The following is a 23688-nucleotide window of genomic DNA, read 5'->3' on the forward strand; positions in this document are numbered from 1 at the left end:
TCAGTGTCATTCAGCAGACTTCCAATTAGTATCAGGTTATGCAGGCTCATGCAAGCTCCTTATTGGGAGCATCTTAAGCACATATTCAAAGAAAGAAAAAAAAAAAGCATACCCCCATAACCAAAATCTGCACTATGTATTCTGTTGTGAGGCATTGCATTATGCCATGCTACATAATCACACCTTTTCCATTGTGGAAGGACAAATTCAGATCCTATTTTACATATGACAGAAATGAATTGGCCTTGCAAGGGTACAGTGAGAAAGGGTACAGTGAGAAAGGGTACAGTGAGAAAGGGTACAGTGAGAAAGGGTACAGTGAGATGTCCCAGAGGGAGTGTTATGAAACTAGTGATGAAGGAAATGTGTTCTTTGATGTTTCAAATGAGGCATGAGGAATATTTACTGGAATGCAGAAACAAGTCTCTGTCTCTCCTACAAGCCAGCAGCTAGAGTTTTCATCTGGAACACAGGGGATGGTGAAACAAGCCACACACCTGGCAAATAATTGATTTATACAAATCAGAAACACTCCTAAATGCAAATAAAAGAGCAGAAGATAACTGTCCCAATGTCACAGATTAACAGAATCAATAAGGTTAGAAAAGACCTCAAGGATCATCAAAGTCCAGCCTGTCACCCAAGACCTCATGACCACTAAACCATGTCACCAAGTGTCATATCCAACCCCCCCTTGAACACCTCCAGGGATGGTGACTCCACCACCTCCCTGGGCAGCACATTCCAATGTCTAACAACTCTCTCCGTGAAGAACTTTCTCCTCACCTCCAGCCTAAACTTACCCTGGTGCAGCTTGAGGCTATGTCCTCTTGTTCTGGTGCTGGCTGCCTGGGAGAAGAGACCAACCCCCTCCTGGCTACAACCTCCCTTCAGGTAGTTGTAGTCAGCAATGAGGTCCCCCCTGAGCCTCCTCTTCTCCAGGCTAAACAGTCCCAGCTCCCTCAACCTCTCCTCATAGGGCTTGTGCTTGAGACCTCTCCCCATCCTCGTTGCCCTTCTCTGGACATGCTCCAGCAATTCAACATCTTTCCTAAACTGAGGGGCCCAGAACTGGACACAGTACTTGAGGTGTGGCCTCACGAGAGCTGAGTACAGGGACACAATGACTTCCCTGCTCCTGCTGGCCACACTATTCCTGATGCAGGCCAGGATGCCATTGGCTCTCTTGGCCACCTGGGCACACTGCTGGCTCATCTTCAGCTGCTGTCAACCAGTACCCCCAGGTCCCTTTCTGCCTGGCTGCCCTCCAGCCACTCTGACCCCAGCCTGTAGCTCTGCATGGGGTTGTTGTGGCCAAAGTGCAGCACCTGGCACTTGGACTTGTTGAATGCCATCATGTTGGACTCTGCCCATCTGTCCAGCCTGTCAAGGTCCCTCTGCAGAGCCCTTCTACCTTCTAACAGATCAACACCTGCTCCCAGCTTGGTGTCATCTGCAAATTTACTGATGATGGACTCAATCCCCTCATCCAGATCATCAATAAAGATATTGAACAGGACGGGGCCCAGCACTGATCCCTGGGGGACACCACTAGTGACAGGCTGCCAGCTGGATGTGGCACCATTCACCACCACTCTCTGGGCACGGCCCTCCAGCCAGTTCCTAACCCAGTGCAGAGTGCTGCTGTCCAAGCCACAGGCTGACAGCTTGGCCAGGAGTTTGCTGTGGGGGACAGTGTCAAAGGCCTTGCTGGAGTCCAGGTAGACTACATCCACAGCCTGCCCCACATCCACCAGGCGGTCACCTGGTCATAGAAGGAGATCAGGTTGGTGAGGCAGGACCTGCCCTCCCTAAATCCATGTTGGCTGGACCTGATCCCTTGTCCATCCTGCAGGTGTGCAGTGATTGCCCCCAAGACAATCTGCTCCATGATTTTCCCTGGCACTGAGGTCAGGCTGACAGGCCTGTAGTTCCCAGGTTCATCCATCCGGTCCTTCTTGTGGATGGGCATCACACTGTCCAGTTTCCAGTCTTCTGGGACCTCTCCAGTGAGCCAGGACTGGTGGAAAATGATGGAGAGAGGCTTGGTGAGCTCATCTGCCAGCTTTCTCAGCACCCTAGGATGGATCCCATCCGGTCCCATGGACTTATGAGTATCCAAGTGGCTCAGCAAGTCCTGAACTAATTCCTCATGGAAGTCAGGGGTACTACACTGCTCCCTGACCCCATCTACCAATTCAGAAGGCCAGTTATCCTGATGTCCTCCTCCTTACTGTTGAAAATTGAGGCAAAGAAGGTATTTAGAACCTTTTCCTCATCTTTAGTTACAACGTTTCCCTCCAGGTCCAATAAAGAGTGGAGGTTCTTCTTGCTCCTCTTTTTAGCATTAAAATATTTATAAAAATGCTTTTTATTATCTTTCACAGCAGTGGCCAGTTTAAGTTCTAACTGGGCTTTTGCCTCTCTAATTTTTCTCCAACATGTTCTAACAACATCCTTAAATGTATCTTGAGTTGCCTCCCCCCCTTTCCAAAGGCGATAAACCCTCTTTTTTTCCCTTCCTTCAAGAGCTGCTTGCTCATCCAGGCTGGTCGCTTTCCCTGCCAGCTCGTCTTTCAGCATGTGGGAACTGCCAGGTCCTGCGCCTTCAAGAGCTCCTGTTTGAAGTAAGTCCAACCATCCTGGACCCCTTTGTTCTTAGGGGCTGCTAACCAGGGTACTTTCCTAATAAGTTGCTTAAACAAGCTGAAATTTACCCTCCAGAAGTCCAAGGTGAGGGTTCTGTTACTGCTCCTCCCTATTTTCCTGCATATTGAGAACTCCACTATCTCATGATCGCTGCACCCTAGACAGCCTCCTACCATCAATACTCTGAGAAGCAGTGTTTGCAGAAGATGTGAGGCCAGCAGAGCAAGTTTTTCAGTTTTGTGCTATTTCTCCTGCCATCGGTGTCTGTACTTAAACAGATGATTCTGCTTGCAAAGAATGGTCTGGTATGGCGCCACCTCACTGGTGTCCCTACTGTAAAGGAGAGATCCAGAGATGTCCCCAATCCCTTCCTCTCCTTCCCACATGAGGTGTTCCAAAAGATTGAGACTACCCTTCCAGCTCTTTCTTGCTGTGCTTACCATCTTGAATCGTATCTCCCAAAGTCAGTCAGCTGCTCCTAAAAAAGCAATCTCCCCCTTCCTCTTGATGGTTCCATCCAAGTCAGTGATTCTTTTTAATGCAGTGTAACATGCAAACCAAGAGCAAAATCCAGTACTGCCTGTTAGAGCTTCCATTGTGAACCTGTGCATTACAGTTTCAACTTTTAACCTTAATATCACCAACAAAACTGCAAAATCCTCCACATTCTCCTCAGAAAAAAAAAAAAAACCACACAAAACCTGAATGCTTCATGTCTAGAGAAAGCTCCTTATAAAATCATGGCTGAAGAAAGCCATTAAAGCTTTTCTCTTAAGCTTGTAGCTTTCTCCTTCTTGGTCCTTTCTACACTTTTGCTCTCTACTCAGCCCAAATTTTCCTTGATGCCTGACAATGTTGACATTTCAATTGTAATCCTGAGCAGATTCTTTTGCAAATCTGAACCAGAGACCAGAGCCTACCTGAAAGCTGATTCAGGCTGTGATCCTGTGATAATCTTCATGCAGAGGAAACATAAGAGTCAGGACCTTCGTTTTGAATAGCTATTGCTCACTACAATCCATTGTCAGTGAAAATAAAAGCTTCACTCTTTCCAATTTCTTTGCTACAACTACCACAAGCTTGTTTTCCTAATACTTAATAGAGTTTCACAGCACAAACATGCAAAGTTTCAGCACCAATCCAGGCAGAACACAAATTTTAAAAATGAAGACTCAAGAGTAATAATAACCAACATAAGGCCAGAAATAACATAACAGCCCAGCTAAAACATATCATCATTATCTCATTGATTTTTCCTCAAGTAAGAAGCATGATGCAGGACAAGGCAGGCAAAAATGGTTAAGTATAGAACCTGATTTTAGAAATTACTGTTGAGAACATATTCACATCTACATTCTGTTCAGTTAGTTTCAGGGAATTTTAGAACAATTAGAAGCCTTGTCTCTCCATCACTTTCCAACAATCTTACCCTTTCTTTTTTTTAAACTGAGCTAGGATGTCAAATAATGCCCACAGCAAGTCAGATGGATTCTCGTGACTGTCATGAACATAATGCTACCTGTCACACATACACACTTCATACCTGGTGTCAAATTACAGTGAAAACCTGCTTAGATTAAAAATAATCCACAACCACTCTTACCAAGTGAGAGAACCTCAGTTTATAATTAGTGTCACCCACACTATGCTCTAACAGTTATGATTATCAATTTAATGACAAAATGATGCTACACACACTCAGCTAATGTGGCCCCAGGTAAGAGAGTGTGGCATTGTACTCTAGTATAGATATTGAGTAGGCAAAAAAAGATAGTAGAATCTAAAAAAAAAAAAAATAATAAAAGAGAGCTATTAAACATCAAATGGGCAGACTGGCCTTGGCATAGCCAAAGAAGGTGGAATATGGCAAAAGCAGGAAAAAAGTTTGCAGGTCCCCTCTCCCCCATAAAGTATTCTACTTAAACTTTATTTTTACCTTATAGATCTTAAACCACAAATAAATAATGGGCTTTAAAATGCCTAAGAAACTCTGCTTCTTGGTAGTTCAGCCGCTGCATATACAGGAATAAGCAATGTAAGTTCTGGCTGGCTATGAATATGACATCACAGCACCATGATTTTCACTTAAATATTTACCAGCCTTACAGAGGTACTTAACAGGAACACCACAAACCTTCTAAAAGGACAATCATATATTTCACCTCGTGTCCAGTTTGTGGAAGAGAGAGTTAAGCAGAAGTACTACCAAAGTTCTGCAGAAATAAATGAAATAAATAATAAAAAGAGAAGTTTTGTACTCCAACTGTGAGTATATATGTCTTAAACAGTAATTTCACCTTCCTCTTGATTTCAAATCCATTATGCAGAAGGGATAAAAACTACAGTACATCCATTTCACTTGAGCCCCTTAGAGTTTATTTTCTCCTAAGAATGATCTCCCACACACCCCTACAAGGCTGACTGATAGAAAATCCAGAGGAATAAGGTTCTATAAAATGAAGTCGAACTAAAATAAATGGAAGCTCTGATGGCAAAACATGTCACTTCCAACTTTATTTGGTGAAAAAAAAAAAAATCCAGCCTCTGGTTCCATGAGGTTTCCTGCAATTTCTGGTTTTGTTTGATTTTGATATTCCTGATGATGCCCAATTCCTGCTTCCTATAAACAGCAGTAATACCCATGTCTGTGTGGCCACCAACACAGCCACAAAGCTCTATTTGTAGTAGCTTGAAGGACTAAGGCTTCAAAATCATGAAGCTGCCTGTTGTGTAACAAGCATAAGATTATTATTTATTTATAAAACCTGAACAAAGTCAACTTTCAACATTTGGCAAGACTTCACACACTATTTGCCAAGAGTGGCACCTAGATGATTAGTTTCTAGGGAACCCAACCTATGTATAGGTAGTAATTCACAAACCTTATAGTTTCATACAGAATATCTCACAGCTCTGATCCTTCAAGCACTTGTTATTACAGCTACTCAAATATGTTAAGTGTTTACTGACTTTGTATGTTGAAATGTGAACTGACATGAACTTAAACATAGCTTTTAAATACCCAGTTACTTTCTGCACTGCACAAAGTTTTCCTGAGCAGATGAGGAAAAGGGAATATATTTAGACAAGCTTAGAGCAGCTATTTGCAAATATGTGCACAGAAAAACTATTTTAATTCTGATACAGGTTTGGAAAGCTTAGTGGCAGCATTTATGTATTGTGATCAGTAAAACACACACAGGAGCTGACACTCATCACCCATCCCAGATTCCTCTGCCCATCCAGATGGGCAGTGCTAAGGAAGGAAAAGTAACTCTTTCTCCGTTCAGCTAGAAGAAGGTAGAAGAGTATTTCATGTATCATTTACCTCCTAGAAACACATGGCACTTAAAGCCCTGAAGAAAGACCATAGTCTAAACCCTGAAGAAACATGTTAGAAACATGTTAGAAGTCTCCAAAACAGCCTCTTCCTCAACAAGAGAGGTATTTTGTAACTCTGGCTTTGTCCTTTTCACCCAATGTGATGTGCCCACATCAAGTTCTTTAGCTCTGATAGGGAAGCACAACACACTGTGGGAAGAAACAAAGTTTGTATTGTCTCATGAAGTAAAAACACATTTAAAGGAATGAAGACATTTGACCTTAAAATGTTGTATTACAAATTATTTAATAATAAAGAAATTAATTATTCCACCTCTAGGTTCAGCTAATAGTCTTGGTCCAGCTGGTATCAAACATGTACCAATAAAGCAAATCTCTCCATCCCAAATCAGCTCTTGCCAGGGCTCTCTGATTACAGAAGTTTCCTTTCTCCTCACTAAAGATGAAATCTCTCTCTTAAGCAAGCCACAGTCTCCCTTTCTGGCTTTTTGTTTTAGAGGTCTGTCAGAGGAGAAGGATTAGGTACACTATTCACCTGTTCCCAATTTGTGGATGTTTGCATATTTCATAATAGAAAGTATCTAGATTGAGATCTATCACAATGGAAGAATGAACCCTTGTGAAATAATTATAGGGAAGGAATCTGTTTCCTACTTTATTGGTTTAGATGGTACCAAAAATTAAACACTAGTCATTGCTTGGTAAAGTCATGACCCTGCTTTTTTGCACAGCTGTACCCCTTTTTTTGCTAGAAAAGGGACAAAGAGGAAACCATCTTAAAACCAAATTTCCTTCTACATATGAGGAAACTTTAGTTAGCTACCAGACACATGCATATCTACAGGCTTTTTCCACACACACTAAAACAAATGTCTAGTTGTTTTCCACTTGATAGCCCCCCTTTCCTTATTTAAAAAAGGTCTTAATAGGGCTGCCTTGTGCTCTGCAACAAATGGATTTGATTCTTTTATCAGAGTTTTCTTTAACTTCCATCTCATGAAACACTTGTGCAGCAGTACAAGTGCCTTAAAAAAGGAGCTTCTTCTATACTCTTTAAAAGGCAAGTGATTTTTCTTGGAGTGTTACATGGATGACAGAGAAGGATGGAGACAGGAGACTACTTCCAAATATTACCTCAGAAGACATTAAATCAAACACTTGAAAATTTATTGAAAAAAACCCCAAACCAACTACAATTCAAGCTCAAAATAAAGTTCTGACATATTCGAAGTGAACACAGAAACTATACAGTAGAAAAACTCTATCTTTCACTGCAAGAGCCAGCAAAATTACAAGCTTCTTAGCCAACAATCAGCTCTCACACTAAACTGCTTATGTGAAGGCTTGCGAGTCCAGGGCCTTTGATCACTAGGTCCTCCAGGAGCCCATGAGGACACTGACATGCTTTGCAAGCACAGAGGATGACATTAAAGCTTTTCACTCCTGCAAACTAAGTATCAGTCACACAGCAGGGCTCTGAGCTTTGAGTTGTGACCAATTTGAAATAGTACCTTAGGGCTAATGCTAAAGGTCTCAATGCCACATTATTCAGTTTCCAAAATTGTGACTACAGACTAGAATTACAGACACTCCACTGGTGTGCTGCATACAGCACTGTATTATTAACAGATGACACTATGTTATTAATAATATTCAACGTTAAGTGCCAGGTCTGTAATTCTCCCTCATTTCGTGCTAATCTCTTGGCAATCAAATAACTGAGCCTGTCCATCTGGAACCAGTGCCTGACATGACATTCCCACAGGCTGCCTGAGTGGTCAGTCCCCTCAGCTGACAGCACAGCAGGGAAGGTTCCACTAGCGCAGAAACGCCCAGGATCAGGTGGTTAAAGCGGCAAGGACAAAAATAAGGTGGCAAGAGGACAGCTCACAGCAAAATGGAACGGTTGAAGAGATGGAGCAGATTATCAAAACCAAGAAAAATGGGATGAAAACTACTTTTTCTGAAGAATCTAGTGTGCTAGTAGAGACAAACCTGCTCATTTACATCAAGACTAAGATGTGTACTATGAGTTTCATAACGCCGTAGCACTGCACTCGTGCTTCTCCTTCAGCAATTCCCGCCCACAGTCAAAGGCAGCCCTCACCCAGAGCTCATCTCTCTGCAAGACAGCCATCGGTGCCACATCCGTGCCACCTCCGTGTCTAACCGCGCCATGCCGGCAAGCAACCAGGTCCTGCACAAGACCAGGTCCCAGCCGTACGCCAAGCCAAGGCAATAACACTTTCTTTCCTTAGGCAAAGTGGCTCCCACGCCACTTCCAGCTCGGCCGGCTCTCCTCTCCCGCGCCACTTCCAGCTCGGCCGGCTCTCCTCTCCCCCAGCCCCTACAGTCCCGCTAGGCTCTGCCCGCCGTGGTTCCTGTCCCGCTCCCCGCCCGCTCCGCGACAGTGCCACTCGCTCCCTCCCATCCCGGCCCCGCCCCGCGCTGCTTTACGGCAGCCGGCTGGGGCTTTGCGGCCGGCTCAGGTGCCGTACGGCGAGCCGGGCCCCTCGTAGAGCCCGGCCCGGCGATAGCTAGTGGCCGGGGCCAGGACGGGGGTCGGGGTAGCCATGGTGAGTGCGAAAGGGGGCTCTGGCCCTGCGGTTCTCGCCGTGGGCCGGTTGTGTCTGGGCGAGTAGCACCTAACCCCTTCCCCAGGCCAAGGAGTTCGGCTTGTCCTTGGCCCGCCCCAGCCGTAGTGCTGAGGGGTCCGGTGCCCTGCGCCGCGCAGGCCGCACCGAGGTCCATGGCTCCTGCTTCCGTCCGGGTCCGAAAGAGGAAGGTGCTGCTGAGCAGCGTTTTCTTCGTCTCCCACAGTTGTGGGTGGGTCCCGCTTCTCCTGGGCGCGCCTGACCCCGAGCCCCACCTCTGACACAGCTGCACTGTATTAGTGCGACCCGCTATAGAGATTGCCGGGTGGGCTTGCCTTTTTTGTTTTCCTTTGGTAAACAAATGCTTTGTCTTCCCTGTGTAGGCCAGTACAATGGTGGCAGTTGGCTTGACCATAGCAGCAGCTGGATTTGCAGGTTTGTAGATGATGGGAAGGAGGGCACTGAGTAGCCAGTTGTGCTTAACGTTATCTGCTTCAATACTGATTAATTTTAACGTATTTTAATATCGGATACAGGACACTTTGTGGGAGAGTCTGTGTTGAGAAATGTGTGTGTATAAGATTAAAGTTCTTACTCTTTTATGTCCCCAGAAGGTTTATTCTATTTTCTAATCCCCAAGTTACCAGTTGCACTGAATTGCCAAATATTTTATTAAACACTATACTTAGCCTTGTTCAACACTGATTTATTTAAGGTCGCTATGCAGTAAAAGCTATGAAACAAATGGAGCCACGAGTAAAACAAGCACTTCAGAATCTACCAAAACCTGTAAGTTTTTGTATTATCAGTAGCATAATTTTCTATAAAAACTGACTTAGTGAGATAGCTACAGACTGTGATCTCTGTAGAACATTGCTGTATCTCCTTCTAATACTAAACACAGTTTTGTCAGCAATAATAATTAATCTCAGCAATTTTGGTGGTGGCTGACTAACAGAGAACTTTTGTCAAATTTAAGTATAACTTAAGATATTCTATTTCAACTGAATTTCTTATTACAAGTGCAAAAGAAGCTTCAGAGTATTCATACAGATTAAAATCTTTTCCAGCTACTAAAGCAGTAGTACTTAGTTTTAACTGATAAAAATCAGTAGTTTCTAAAAGATCATGTTTTCTCTTTCAGGGTTTCAATGGTTATTACAGAGGTGGATTTGAACCCAAAATGACTAAACGAGAAGCAGCTTTAATACTAGGAGTGAGGTAAAGGGAAATGTGTTAGAAAGGAAAGGTAAAAAGGAAGCTGTGGTGTTAACTAGTTGCTGGTGTGCTTTGAAAAGAACACAGTTTTGAAAAGGACTGTCCTATACTCAGCTTCTCCTGGGAATGTCACTGCCAGTTTGGGACATGTGAAGGGACCATTCAGGATTTTTCTGTACTTGGGATTCTCTGCTGCATGTTAGTCAGCTTAAAGCTTACTCCAGCTTTAGGGACATCCATACATCTATCTGCACATCTCTGGCACGTTCAAAAGCCACGTACAGGTCCAGGTAAATACACCGTTTTCAGGAAGCTTTGAGCTTTACTCCATGGTTCCTGTCATTGCTAATGAATTTCTGATAGATACATTCTGAAGCTGCTGCAAACTTACTTCTTTCATGTGAAGTAAATTCATTGCTTATTCTAGAACATTGTGGATATTATATCCTAGTGTGGTAGCTATCCTGCCTAAACTTAGAGACTTCAGACCAAATACACAAATTTATCTAATAAGATAGAGTAAGAACCATTTCACTTTTAAGGCAACTTCCAACTGTAAAATTTGTATACAAACACTTTGTGGTTTGTTTTTCTGGGTTTTGTTTGTTTGTTTGTTTTGATCAAGAGCAAATTCTATTTTACTTATTCTAGGAAGTTGTCAAAATGTGAATGACCCCTCCCCATCCCTGACAGTAGACTGCTGGAGCACATCCTCTTAAGCTTATAGGGTTTTGGAAAAATCTTAGAAACCCTTCCCAGGACTTAACAGGAAAAGGGAAGGATACATGCAAGACAAAGGGCTTATGTATAAGAGAGTGCTTGCTTCTTCTAAGACATGTGGGGGGAATTTATGAGGTTCCCTAAAGTTATTTTTTTCTCTCTTTTAAAGCCCTACAGCAAATAGAAGTAAAATTAGAGAAGCTCACAGACGGATAATGCTCCTGAATCATCCAGATAAAGGTGAGTAAATCAAGTCACAGTGATTCATTAATGCATCTTTTAACACAGATTAATAGAACTCTGTAGGGAAGAAGTGACAGGCATACAACTGTCTCAGCTACCAACAAATTACCCATAAAACTGAGTGAATATTAATTTTAGGGTGCCATAATCCTTGGGGTTTTGGAGCATATTTTTTGTCTTTGAATGCTCTAAAGCAAGCTGACAGATCCAGCAGGTCAGGTTGTTACTTGCTCTTATCTGCTGTGCATATCAGATTAACATAGAATGTTAAAACAAGATGAAGTTGCTGTAATTTTAGATGAAAGCCCAGTGTATATTCCTGTGCTTTATGCACCACGTGAGCCTGAGTTCATCTGAATGCATTGGGAATTGCAATTACTAGGCTTCTGTGTCTGTGAAAACACTGAACTATAAAATATTTCCTTTTGTGGTACTCCGAAGGTTCAGGATCTAGTTAATAACTTGAAGCTTCCATATTTGCTCTAAATTCTGTTTACTTCAGTGAGTCAGAAGCAGGTGTTAGGACTTGGTGTTCAACTTCTTAATCCTCATGTAAAAGGTAAAATAGCTTCCTTTAAAGTGCATGTTGTACTTGATTGCTTTTATGCACCCAAGTCCAAGGTAAGTCCTTGAGCTATGCCTTTCATAGAAAACATCTGGAAGAAGTTAACTTCAAAATTAACTACATTGAATATGTGCAGAACCTAAAAATAGCAGTCCAAAGCCTGCAAGGACCATTTCACATCTTGTACATGGCCTAAGTAAGTTAAATTAAGCTTCAGGTAAATAGAGTAATTCTAGTACTAGTAAATGGTAAACATGCTATCAATACACCCTACAGATCTTTCCTGTCCTGGCTGGCTACAATGTCAGTGTGTTTGTATTGTGGATTCTGTGGCAGTGTCTTTCTAAGTCATGTATGCTGTGTTTAAAACTTGAACTGCTCCATTGGTACAGCAGTGATTCCTACAGTGGCCTGGAACTAGGGGGAATGAAGGTTTACCTTGCAGACCTCTTAAGTTCAATGCTTCTGTATTCACAACAGACTTTATGCTTGATGTCAGTAATGATCAGCTAACTTATGACTGATAAAAGTGGAGAAAAAACCCACTCCAGTAAACCAAAAGCAACCTAACAGGAATGAGCTGTCTGCACACTGAGCTGCTGCAGTGACTCATGTGGCTCAGTCATCATGCAGCTTGGTCTTTGACATTCAGAGCAAACTCTCACTCCTCTTCCAGTGTACTGTGACATTATTAACAAGAGAGAGGAAAAGTATTTTTTGCATCTGATCTGACATGAGGTTGTCTTTCTTGCAGGTGGCTCTCCGTATGTAGCAGCCAAAATCAATGAAGCTAAGGATTTATTGGAAGACCAAGCTAAAAAATGAAGGAGAAAATCAAGAGGGTTTGTCCATGCAAATGATTATTTTTGATAAACGGCTTTAAAAAAGTTCTAATGTCAGTCTTTGACTTACATAAATGAAGCTGGAATTAATGAATCCACAGAGGTACTTCCCTCCCCACTCATTTCTTAATCACTTTTTGGGGAAACATTTGAGGGAGTGAGGCTTGAAGTGATTTTCATAGCTCTTATTTTTAAGGCAGCAATACTGCTTCAGAAAACTGAAGAAATAATAATTTTCTCTGGAAAGGAGTAATAACTTCAGCCAATGCATGTTACCAGATACAGGTAGGCTTCCGTGCTGTTACCTAATTTTTGTTGAACTAGCTGTGTTTAAAGATCATGCTGCTGCTCTTTCATATGTCAAAGTTAGCATGAGGAGCAGGTCTGAGGGGGGAGGGATGGAAATCAGGAGGTTTTATGACCCATGTGTGGGTGCCTGACTGAAGAAATGAAGTAAACCATGTACTTGGTTGTCTTCACCTTGTGAAAAACAAGGTTGGTTGAGCTTCCCAAGTGTCACAGATTTTATAGTAATTTTCAGTTTTTAACAGATTTTATAGCATATAATAAATTCTAAATTTGTAGAAGCACTGTAGTGTTACATATTCTCTTACACTACAAAGTTAGAATTAACATAGTTAAGGTTTGCATTTATAGTAACTGGGAACCAGGAAGATACCTGAGCTGGATTTATCCTGCTGCATGAAGCCCAACATATCCCAACATGTGTTTGTAAGTATCCAAGGGCTCTGTCATACTCCCAAGAATCTCCCCACTCTTCCTGCAAGTGCAGTAAAGCTGCTGTACAGCACAGGTGAGAGCTGGCATCCCTCTTTTCATAAATGTAGTGGGTTTCAGAGCCGTTGTTACTTCAGAGTAATACAGTATGTGGTTGTGCATCCTCTGTGTGACTGCTGGCTGCTGTCACTGCATTTCTGCAGGCTAGCATGAGGCTGTTTAGTAAGTAGTGCCAGAACAATACTAAAAGTGCCATGCCATGCCTTCAGAGGAGAGGACCAGATTAGTAACAGGAGCATGGAATGGAAGGTGTTTCAAAGCTGTAGAGAGAGGGGAGTAACTGCTTCATTACAGGTGGAAAAAAGGATCTGGAACATTGCCATGCAGCAGCATGATGCTGTAGCTGTTTTTCCCTGCCAAATACCGCTGACATTTTAAACCTAACAGGGAAGGAAGGGAAAGAAAGCTATTACATTTTTCTCCACTTTTGTGGCCACCTTATCAGGTGAGATGCTTGTGCACGCTTCAGCTAAATTAAATGCATTAATTGTCCATGAGGGTACACTGTTGGTAAGTATCAACCCTTACATTAAAAATTGCACATCTGCTTAAATCAAATACATCCCCAAACCTAGTTGGTGCAATTCTTCTGTAGCTGGGTTGGGTGCAGCACATGGAGGCACAGGTGCTTCAGAGTACTTATTTTTGTCCTTACTCCTTTCTAGGTGAAATCAGATAGGACAGAGTATTTTTCTTTTCAAGTCAGCACAACCTCAGCACTATTAAGTTTGCTGTGACTTCTTAGAACATATTCTTGGTGCCCAGAAGTTTTTTTTCACACCTGTTCTCTGTTTCCTTGTTCCTGTTGATATGCCTGAAAAGATGGGTTAGTGTGTCACAGTGCTAACTTCTCAATCAAAAGATGCATCTGCATTAATTCCTATATATGTTAGTCAGGTTATGTGATTCTCCAACATACGGAGTCTAATTTACTTGTTAACTGAGGTTTTAAATCACCTCTGTAAAGAATGGAAAGTTAACATGTTAGAAAACTCTTAAGAAAGAGTTAAAGGTTCAAGCTGCCTCACAAGTGAATTTCAATTTTTGATATTAACAGCTTGAAAATTTTTAAGTCAACTGTAATTTAAATTTCTGATAGAAACAGTCAACAGATGGAAGATCAAAGTTTATTTTCTTTTACTACCAGCATACAAAAAAAACATATTGCACATCAAACAACCAAAACAAAAATAAAAATACTCTACTAAGGACTAACATATGTAGTTTATACAGAATAAACTTTCTGGAAATTGATCTTTTCAGTAGTTCAGGTTATGTCTTAATGGACATGACTAATTCAGCTTAGTGTTAACTAAAGCTATGTTTGATTTTTAAATACTGTACAGTTTAATAAATAAACCAAACAAAGCCTCAATGTAGAACAGTCACTGCCAATGTCACCCAGTATCCCTGCAGATTATGAGAATTTAACAAATGTATTCCAGTGGTCTGCAGATTTTTCCTCTACATACAGCATTTAAAAAACATGTATTAAAACAGACCAGTTTCCAGACTAAACTAAGGGAGAAATTACATTTCAGTGCAAAATATTTTAGACTGCATTTCGTTCTAGTATTCCTCAGGTGAAGAAGTGGTTGCATATTATTAAAAATGTAACAAAAGCAGCTAATGCTTTCATAAAGAGTAGTATGTTAGGGATCCCCCTCACATCTTTGCCATATTTTGAAAACAAAATAACATTTCCTATAGCCAGCAATTTTGTTTATTTAAATGTTACATATACTATCTCAAGGCACATCTGATGATATATTTATAACACAGTAGGTGTCAAAGTATGTTTAACATATGATTTCTTCAGGATCCCTCCCCTTTCTGTATCCAAAATGGAGGAACTGAAAGTGCGGTGTCAAGACTGGCGATCCATATTCTATCTTTGGCAAGCTTATACAAGCACTATTTTAAATGTAATGTAAAAGAACTGTAAACTAGGAACTTTCAGTTTATGAAACACCATTCAGTACTGCTTCTTCCTGGTTATTCCCATCCTCTTGAACAGTAACTTTCTTCTCATCAGGACTGTGCTGTAGTTTAGAAGGCTCATCCCCTGAAGTTGGAGCAGGACCATTCACTGCCTTTTCAGAGGGGCTGTTTTCATCAATCGCATCTTTTGCCTGGCAAAACCAAAACCCAGGGTAATGTTAAAAATTCCATAAAAATACACAGCGTTACATGAATTTCCCTCTGGCTCACACAGCAGCTTTGCAATAGGAAACACCTTGTCTGTCTGTGCCAGTATCCTGTCACTTACAGCATCCTTCTATTTACAGAAGACTCCTGTTAATGAGAAGGTATCAGACACTTGTGAGGAAATCATGCCAAAGGAACCCTGAGACAGCATACCCCCAGCACATCCAAAATGCTTAATTTCCCCACTTCCATTTCTCTAAGCCAAGGAAGACGTTAACTGAAAAGCTTTTACATCCCCTCCAAAATCTACAGAGTAAGTTAATAATCTAGCAATAGGTATTTCTTATTTTGCTAAACTCTGCCATAACTTTCAGCAATAAGTGCAATGTCACTTCAGAAGTAGAGGAATTCTGCTTTATTCAGTAATGAATATTATTTTTTATGATATATATAATTCCACTGATCCTTTAAGCAGAACAGGTTTTGCATCTACCCTCTGCAACACTAACTCTTTCTAAAATATTTGGTACAACTTGCTAAACATGGTACCTTATAAAGTGTTTTAAGCATTAGCTCCGAAGACTCATCTACGGATACTTCACATCTAACTATGCACTGCTGCATTACTAAGTGTAGTATTTTACAATGTGTGAAGACTTAATTTGAGTGTTACACTGGTCACTGAAGTCTGCAATGACAGTCCACAAGCTGATGTCAGTTCTGTTTACTCTGGACTGTTACTGCTTTTAATGATTTATTTTGGAACTCAAATGTATTTGTAGTCAAGTGATCTAAATGAAGCATTCCTCTACTGTCTTGCTGCAAGAGAAAACAGGAAACAAATAAATCATCTTACCGTTTCTTTCTTTGTTTTGGCTAGTGGCTCCTTTGGAGGGTTTCTCTGTCTACTTTGAGATTCAGCTCGTGATATATAATCAGCTACTGTTACTGTTCAAGGAAAAAAAATTACAGTGATGCTCACATCAGAAATACAGTTTGGCATTAAGCTTCATATGACTTCTCTGTGCAAGCTATGCTATAACTGGGACACAAAAGGCCTTCACACAGGTAGTAACTACATAGCAAGGATCAATTTGCTTCTGTTAAATACAATTTGCACTAAAATTAGTGGTGACAATATGAAGGTAGAATCTTAAAATTCATAAACCGGTAATTTTGCTCCAATTGGAAATTTTGTTGGAAAATAAGGACTTTCTCTGCTAGGTTTAAGGAGATCAGACTGCAGGTTTTTTAATGTCTAGACAGTTTGTCACTGGGGTTTTACAATCCTGAGCAGTGAAGAATTTCATGCTTACAAAATGAAGGTCAGTTAAATACGAAGAGAACTGGGGAGGTTCAGAGTATGGTATCACTTACGATAAAGCAGCCTTCACAGCTTTGTTACTTCCTGAAGCAACTGGCCAGAGAACTTGCCCTCCTCCTGGTACTCAAAATGCAATCCACAGTTAACCCTGGCCCGTGGGCGGGGGTTCATGGTGCTGTGTACAGACACTGGAAGCAGCCCTGTGTCAGCTCCTGCTCAGAAGTGGGACAGCTGTGTTTACACTGGTACAGCCACACTTACTGGATGCTGGCCAGGGGTTTTCTGATCTCTTTTCTTCTTACCACCTCAGCCTCTTGGAGCCTGGTTCTGTCTTATCCCGCCCTCTTGTAACCACACCAATTGAGAGTCAATTCTATCTTTAGAATACATAGTACTACAGATTTAAATACACATGTGTATGTTTGATGAGCTAAAGCACATGAGGGTTGGCAAGCATTATCTGTTGAACAGTCATATTTAGTATATCATGCATTCAGGTGAACTATTTATCTGGATCTAGGAATGGCTGTGCTAGAAAAAAAAAAAACAGAGCACATGCATCTTCTGATACAGTAACTGAGCTTATTACATCTGGGTCCCTTCGTACAGTTGCCGAGATTCTGCACAAGGAGAATTAGTCTTTAAAATGAGATTCTGTACCCAACTCCTCTAATGTAAAGATGAGGCATGTTTTATGCACACAGTGTAAGGTACCAGTTCTTAATACTCTTACATGTAGTAGGAACCCAAAGCATATAGCAAAGTAATTTCAAATAATACAACTAGATGCCTGAAGTACATTGTTAACACTTGGGGAGGAAATGTCTTCTGTCTGATTTTCACTCACTATACAACTAAGGATTTAAGAGATTAAACTGTTAGAGTATTTTTCATAAAAACACTGTAATTACCCATGCTCTTACTGTTGTATTTAAAAACATTTATTATGCAAACTGAAAATGATATCTTAAAGACATCAACAGAAAACAACTTATAAATCTTGTCTGGGAAACTGTTTTGCTCACAGGATACTTGGATTTAAAAGGGAAATCCCATAGCTTTCGCAGAGATGTCCAATGTCCCTTTAGGTTGCTGGCTGAAACCCATTTTTACTTTTTCTGTCCCTTCATAAACTCATCACTTTACAAAACTAGACTGGTGAGAGGTAATAGGGTATTTTGGGGTTTGGCTTGGTTTTTTTTTTTTTTTTTTTTTTTAGGGGGTGGGTGCATTTGGATTTTTTCTTCCCCAAAGTTTTAGTTAGTCAACAACTTTTCTCTTCTTAAGCAAATGTTGTATCAGCACCACAAATATAAGGAAGACAAATACAGGTGAAATTTGGAACCTGCCAATCTAGAAGACCTTCTGTTACTACCCCACACCATGAATATAACAAGCGTTTTCTAAATAGGGCATTCTGTTGAAAATTAACTAGTTCACCTTTAATGTTTCAAGTGTTAGTACACACAAAAGAAATGCAACAAGCCACAACAAAAAAATTGGAAACATGCAATTTCACTTAAATTCCTCCTCCTTCCCACCCTCAATTTGTAAATGACTTGCAAATATTCACAAAAGCTGAGGAGTGATAGCAGCAGTTTGACAGGGGCACAGGACCAGCAGAACCCTGTGAGCTCCCCCACAGTGCTCTGCCCAGTCACCCAGACCCTGCCATCCCAGCTTGTCGCTTCTCAGCCAGCGCTGAAAAGGTTGTGTCATGTTCCGTGCAAGTGCACAGATGCAAGTGAGTGCAGATCATGGACCATCATGTTTGTCTTGATCCTGGACCACTGAACTCAACAGCAGTTTGGCTGTTGTCTTCAATGAGAACTGGATCAGAAGCGTAACTTGTATGTCCAAGCAAAAAGTTAGACATTATAAATTAGTGTCATTAGGCAGATTAAGAACTTTAAGTTCTTCTAGTAAAAGAGATGTCTTTCATCTTTGTCTAGTAGTCTTATTAGTTGAGTAACCTTTTTGTATTATGCAGCTATATTGTAAAAGAGCAGACACAACATTCTCTCATGCTTTTGACCTGAGATTACCCACAGCTCCACTCGAATTACCTGGCTGTCTATCTTCTGCCTGACCCCTGAAGCGACGCCTGCGGCTACGATTGCGTCGCTGGGGTTTTTTGTCACTATCATCTGCAATTGCAAAGTTTACCATGAACTATTTCTGATGATAAAATAAATAAATAAGTAAATTCTTCAGCAGTTTCAGCACGGGGCATTTACAGTTGCCTTTTTTTTTTTTTTTTTTTTAAACAGGCTATATAAGACAGGCTACAGGAAAAGCAGCAATTTCATACTGAAAACATACACAAGAATGCAAACCCTTCATTTTACTTTTTGGTCTAGGCTGATTGAAACATTTAGGCATACACTTAGTGACCTCAGATTTTATTTATTAAGTAACTGTGTGTCAAATTTTAGCCACATAACCACTTTTTTTCATGGGTTTTCTACAGTATTAAGCCAATAGATTATATTCTTGTCCAGTGAGCACCAAGAGAATTTACTGAAGGAAAGTGAAGTACTTCAGCAGAAGCTGGGCAGAGACAAGTTAACAGCTACTGAAGAAGCTTTCCTCCACTGAGACTGAGGTCACCAAAGACAAAATAGAATGCTGATCCAACAGCACTGTTTCCATGAAAACAACTACTAATGGGAAACAGGGAATTGGTGTCTCTGTCAGACAGGTTTTTAAAAAGAGGCATACAAAAATACTGATGGAGCTCAGTAAAGAGATTTCATGGCAGAGCCATGCAGGAGGGCTTTCTTTAATTGGACAGCAACCTTCAATAGCACAACAATTCATCACTAACAAGTGTTTCGCTACACTTACACAGCCAACATCTTTTTCTTAGCCTGTTCTGGGACTCTCACCCAGCTGTTTACATACCTAAACCATTTTCATTAACAGAAGCTGTATCAGACTCTGTCATTCCATCCATAAGAACAGCATCTTCATCAGTCCTTCGTCGGCGTGACCTCCTGCGACGGTTACTACTGTGGTGAGATTCACTGGCATCCGTATCCACTGTTTGGTCTGACTCTGTGTTATCCAGCAGGCTGTATGGGTTGCTGTCTGGATCCTTCAGCACTAAAAACAAAGTTTCCATTTAAGATACTAAATATATATTATTATATTAAACACAATGTAATCCCCAGGCTGACTTACATGTGTTTGTAAGTTTCAAAATAGAAAGCAACCTTAGAAAAGGTGAAATACTCGAAACTACAGGATTTATGATTTTGTATTGGCTCCTCTCTAACTACTCTAACAGCTCTTGCATTATTTCCATCACAAAGATTTCCAAGATGACATTTAAAGAGCTTTTACTTAAAGCTGTGTAGACCTTTCACTTCAGAGCAGCATGGCACTTTTGACAGTTACAGTCCTAACAATTAGCATAGTCAAATTCTGAAAAAAGTAACTTCTGTTCCATGAATTCTTTTCCCATTCTGTAGCTTAACATAAACTTAACTCAGAAGACAGGTAATGTGCCAAAGCATTCCAAACTTAGATAATATAATATGCATATGGAGCAGACGAAGAAAATGAAGATCATTGTAACCAGAAGATAAGCCAATAGAAATCTAACACGAGTGTGGGACAAGAAGCAATCACACACTTCGACTGAAATCCCAGCCTGTTAAGATTATAATGTAAAAATGGAGTAGTTGAGAATAGTAGCAGGTTATATAGAAATTGCCAGGAACAAGAACTAAGTTCAAAATGTATTTCAAACACAGTACCAGAGCTAATTGATGACTTGCCACCACGAGGTCCACCACGCCCACGACCTCCAGATACACTACGTCCTCTTCCTCCAGGACGTCGTCTATTGTCACGTTGATGTCTGCTTTCTCTGTCATCTTCTCCTGCCAAGGACCAGTCACTAAGTTCATCTTTTCTCTCAGACTCTGTTTCAGAGGGATTAGAGAGCTCAGAGTTTGTACCTTGTATGGAAAGGAAAAGAAAATTGGAAATTAATATGAAATTGGGGATTATGCTCTGGTTTCAGATTCTCACAGAAAACTTCCGAACAGCATGGCTGGTTAAATATACGTATGTATACACACACACATATATGTATGTATACACACACACATAGAAGTTAATTACTTATAACATGCAAAGTAAGGGCTCAAAGATTTCCCAAACTGTAATTTATGTGCATGGATAAATCAAGGAAATTCAAGGATTAAACAGCATTTCCTCTCTTTGTGTATTCACTGCAGGCATTTGGTGCAGTTTCTAGGCAACTTCTCTGAAATTCCCAAGGACAACTTTGCCACCTTATAGCTGATGGCTGTTGCTAAGCAACCTCTTCTGGCTGTTTTAAAGCTACTCGAACAATTGAACTGTTTATACTGAATAGCATCCATAATATCTCACCATCTCTGAGCTAACCCAACCCACACAGCTTTTTACTACTTCAAAATTTAACACCTACTATTTATTTTAAACAGCCAGAAACTCTCCCTACTAATCATTCTGGAATAAAGAGATTTAGATCCATATGGTTTTAACATGCAATTCTTGCCATATTGGGGTAAAAAAAACCCCACAACAGTAAGGTTTCCAATGAAAGTGGTTTTGTATATAAAATGTTTGTATATAAACAATTTCATTGCAGACTAGTCAAAGAATTTGTTGTGAAATAGTAAAATCTGAAGTTACAAACACTAACATTGTCATCAGAATGAGCCTGAACAACATGGCATGATCCTGGAAGCTACAGTCAGGGACTATAAAATCTGCAAGAATCACAAGTGTCTGATTTTGTGTTGGAAGTGAGCTACACAGACAATCACAGACAATCAGGAGTGGTTTATTGTATTGAATAACTGGGTATTTCCCCACATTTACTGAAGCACCTACATTTCTTTGTCCATATTCAAATGGAGACTGCTGCTGAATGAAAAGGAGATGTACGAGTCTCTAGAGAACTGGATAGCACTTTCTTGGTAATTTAAAACACCCATCAGCATACCTCACTACATCTTTAACAAATCCAGTTTAATTAATATCTAAAAACTAAATAGAACAATGGGGCAAAAGACAGGACTTCTTACTGGCTCAGTTTCAAATTATTTTGGTTTACTTTTCAAAAATACATTCATAAGATATCCATGATGGCAGACAAGCATTTTTCATTCCTCCTCAATCAAAACATATAATGCTAATGTCAGATTTTTTTTTAACCTTGGGTCATCTGAAGAGTATCTTTGTATGAAGTCATTACTACTCTGAATGACATGAACTTATCAGACTTCAGTTTGTTTTTTCAATTTAAAACTTCATCAAGAATGTGAATCTAGTGGGGTGTTTTGAGCTATGTGAAAAAATAGAATGGCAATTCTAAATTTTAAACCCTGCCTTCACTCAACTATGCTAAATGCTAGAGATAGTGATGGACTCAGAAGATGACAACTTGTTTGCAGCAGATGCTCAAGAAAACTCACCATAACCAGACGTGTAATTGGGGCCTCTGCGGCCTCTGCCTCTTCCACTGTAAGACCTGGAGCCTTGCACTGAGGAGAGGGTGCTCTCATCAGTCGTGTATCCCTTTTCCTTTTCAGGAACTCTGGCGGAAGAAGGTCTGAAACCCATCCCGATCTGACGCAACTGTTCATCGATCTGGAGCCTTTCCAGTCTTAATTGTTCTACCTCCTACATAACAAGAAACAAACAAAAAAAAACCCTGCTGATGAAGAAATGTTCTTTTCCCTCATAAAATGCTATCACCCATCAGTCACCTTAAAATATAGCATTCCTGTAGGACAATTAACATCACCTTGAAGGTGACTGCAAACAACAGAATTCAAATATGAGTTCCACAGAGTTTTGCAAAAAGTCTAAACCCCTTCTCTCAAATCACCACACAGACCATTATTGTTCTTAACCACACTTCACCACGTATTTTCTACTTTTTTAAAAGTAAACTGGGAAAGTAAAAAGATTCAAATTAACTCAATATTTCTAAGTCAACACCACAACTCCACACAAAGCCAACTAATTGGGTAATTGTTCTAATACTACACATTATCAGTGTGCTACTATTAAGAAATTCCACCATACCCCAAAATAGAGCATTAACCACAGAACACCAAGAGACAAACACCTGCATATTGCTTCCCAACTACCATTTAAACCAGTGTTCTTTACAGTACATTCCTTTCAAAACCAACAGTTCTAAGTAACCACATATGTATGTGGAGATATATATATGGATATAAAGGCCTACATGACACCTAAGGGCAAGGAGGTGCCACCAAACCTTACATCTCAATACACAGAGGAACAGTTTATCAACTACAAATCCCACCAAACTGGTTCCAAAATATCCTGTTACTTCAAACGAAGTTTTTCAGGTTCCTCCTTCTGAAATCCACTTACCTTTAGATATGCAATGTGGTATTCTAGAAGAACTTGGACATTGCCAATGCTTTCTTTAGTACCAACAAATACAAATGGTACCATTCCCTACAAAAAAAACAATGTCAGATCTTATTTTCAGAAAGAACATTATCATCAAAACAATCCTTCTGTTTAAATTATAGCAACAATCTATTTAAATTACAAAAGTGAGATAAGCAAGCAAAGACAGCAACTAAATCCTGGGCTGCACAGATACACTTGAAATAACTCAGACTGGGGACACTTGAAATAACTCAGACTGGGGTGAGGTTCAAGATTTCTATGTTACAGACTTAAAACCATCCAGTTTTCCCAACAGCTTGACATACAGTGACTATATTCCTCTCCATGCAACACTATCCCTGTGTGTTTATCACAGTAGATGTGTAGAAGTATCCATAGTTTACCAAGAAGCATCCAGTGGTTAGTTAAACCAACTCTACAGCACGAAGCACTACAAAAAGTTTTTATCTTATGGTCTCATATTTAAAATACATGAGCACTGTTAACATGGAGAATCCCAACTTAGCCATGCAGCTGAAGTACATATAGGAGAAAAATTCAAAAAAACAAACAGTTTTGCTTCATCAATAAAAAAAGAGAATTTTTCCTTGAATTGTTTCATACAAAATTTAGTCCAAGTTACCAGCCTGAAAAAAAAACCCAAATATTTAAAATGTCTCTCTCTCTCGATATATTTTTATGTCCAGAAAAAAAAAACAAAAAAAAAAACCCAACAAAAAAATGGCTTTGTTTAAAAAAAAAAAAAAAGAAATTTAAAAAAATCCATGAACATCTATCCCAGAACACCACCCA

The 23688-nt window shown here is 40.4% G+C and overlaps 2 protein-coding genes across 6 annotated transcripts in view; one reads left to right on the forward strand and one right to left on the reverse strand.

Annotated features, from left to right (window-relative positions):
- The first annotated feature begins 8483 nt into the window (after window positions 1-8483).
- DNAJC19 (DnaJ heat shock protein family (Hsp40) member C19) lies at window positions 8484-12276 on the forward strand. The gene is made up of 6 exons (XM_054386085.1): window positions 8484-8567; window positions 8969-9020; window positions 9301-9374; window positions 9730-9806; window positions 10693-10763; window positions 12086-12276. The coding sequence occupies exons 1-6, from the start codon at window positions 8565-8567 to the stop codon at window positions 12154-12156; spliced, it is 348 nt and encodes a 115-aa protein (XP_054242060.1). The 5' UTR covers window positions 8484-8564; the 3' UTR covers window positions 12157-12276.
- Window positions 12277-14107: 1831 nt separating this feature from the next.
- Window positions 14108-23688, reverse strand: part of FXR1 (FMR1 autosomal homolog 1) — a 35105-nt gene continuing 25524 nt past the window's right edge. Inside the window, exons 11-17 of one of the 5 annotated variants that reach the window (XM_054386015.1) lie at window positions 22852-22938; window positions 21918-22125; window positions 20205-20408; window positions 19348-19548; window positions 18510-18590; window positions 15976-16067; window positions 14108-15103 (exon numbers count right to left, since the gene is read on the reverse strand). In XM_054386015.1, the coding sequence (XP_054241990.1) occupies window positions 14933-15103; window positions 15976-16067; window positions 18510-18590; window positions 19348-19548; window positions 20205-20408; window positions 21918-22125; window positions 22852-22938 (1044 nt within the window). In that variant the 3' untranslated portion in view covers window positions 14108-14932. Of the gene's footprint in view, window positions 15104-15975; window positions 16068-16496; window positions 16656-18509; window positions 18591-19347; window positions 19549-20204; window positions 20409-21917; window positions 22126-22851; window positions 22939-23688 lie in introns of those variants that run through there. The other 4 variants (XM_054386017.1, XM_054386016.1, XM_054386019.1 and 1 more) reach the window with 4 other exon arrangements.

The sequence above is a fragment of the Indicator indicator genome, chromosome 13 (genome assembly GCF_027791375.1).
Source record: "Indicator indicator isolate 239-I01 chromosome 13, UM_Iind_1.1, whole genome shotgun sequence".
In the NCBI taxonomy this organism is placed as follows: domain Eukaryota; kingdom Metazoa; phylum Chordata; class Aves; order Piciformes; family Indicatoridae; genus Indicator; species Indicator indicator.

Bases quoted from the DNA above. Each gene is read 5' to 3' on its own strand.
- DNAJC19 (XM_054386085.1), top strand. The intron at 9,021-9,300 runs GTTTGTAGATGA...GATTTATTTAAG, and splicing joins AGCAGCAGCTGGATTTGCAG to GTCGCTATGCAGTAAAAGCT. The intron at 9,375-9,729 runs GTAAGTTTTTGT...TTTCTCTTTCAG, and splicing joins TTCAGAATCTACCAAAACCT to GGTTTCAATGGTTATTACAG.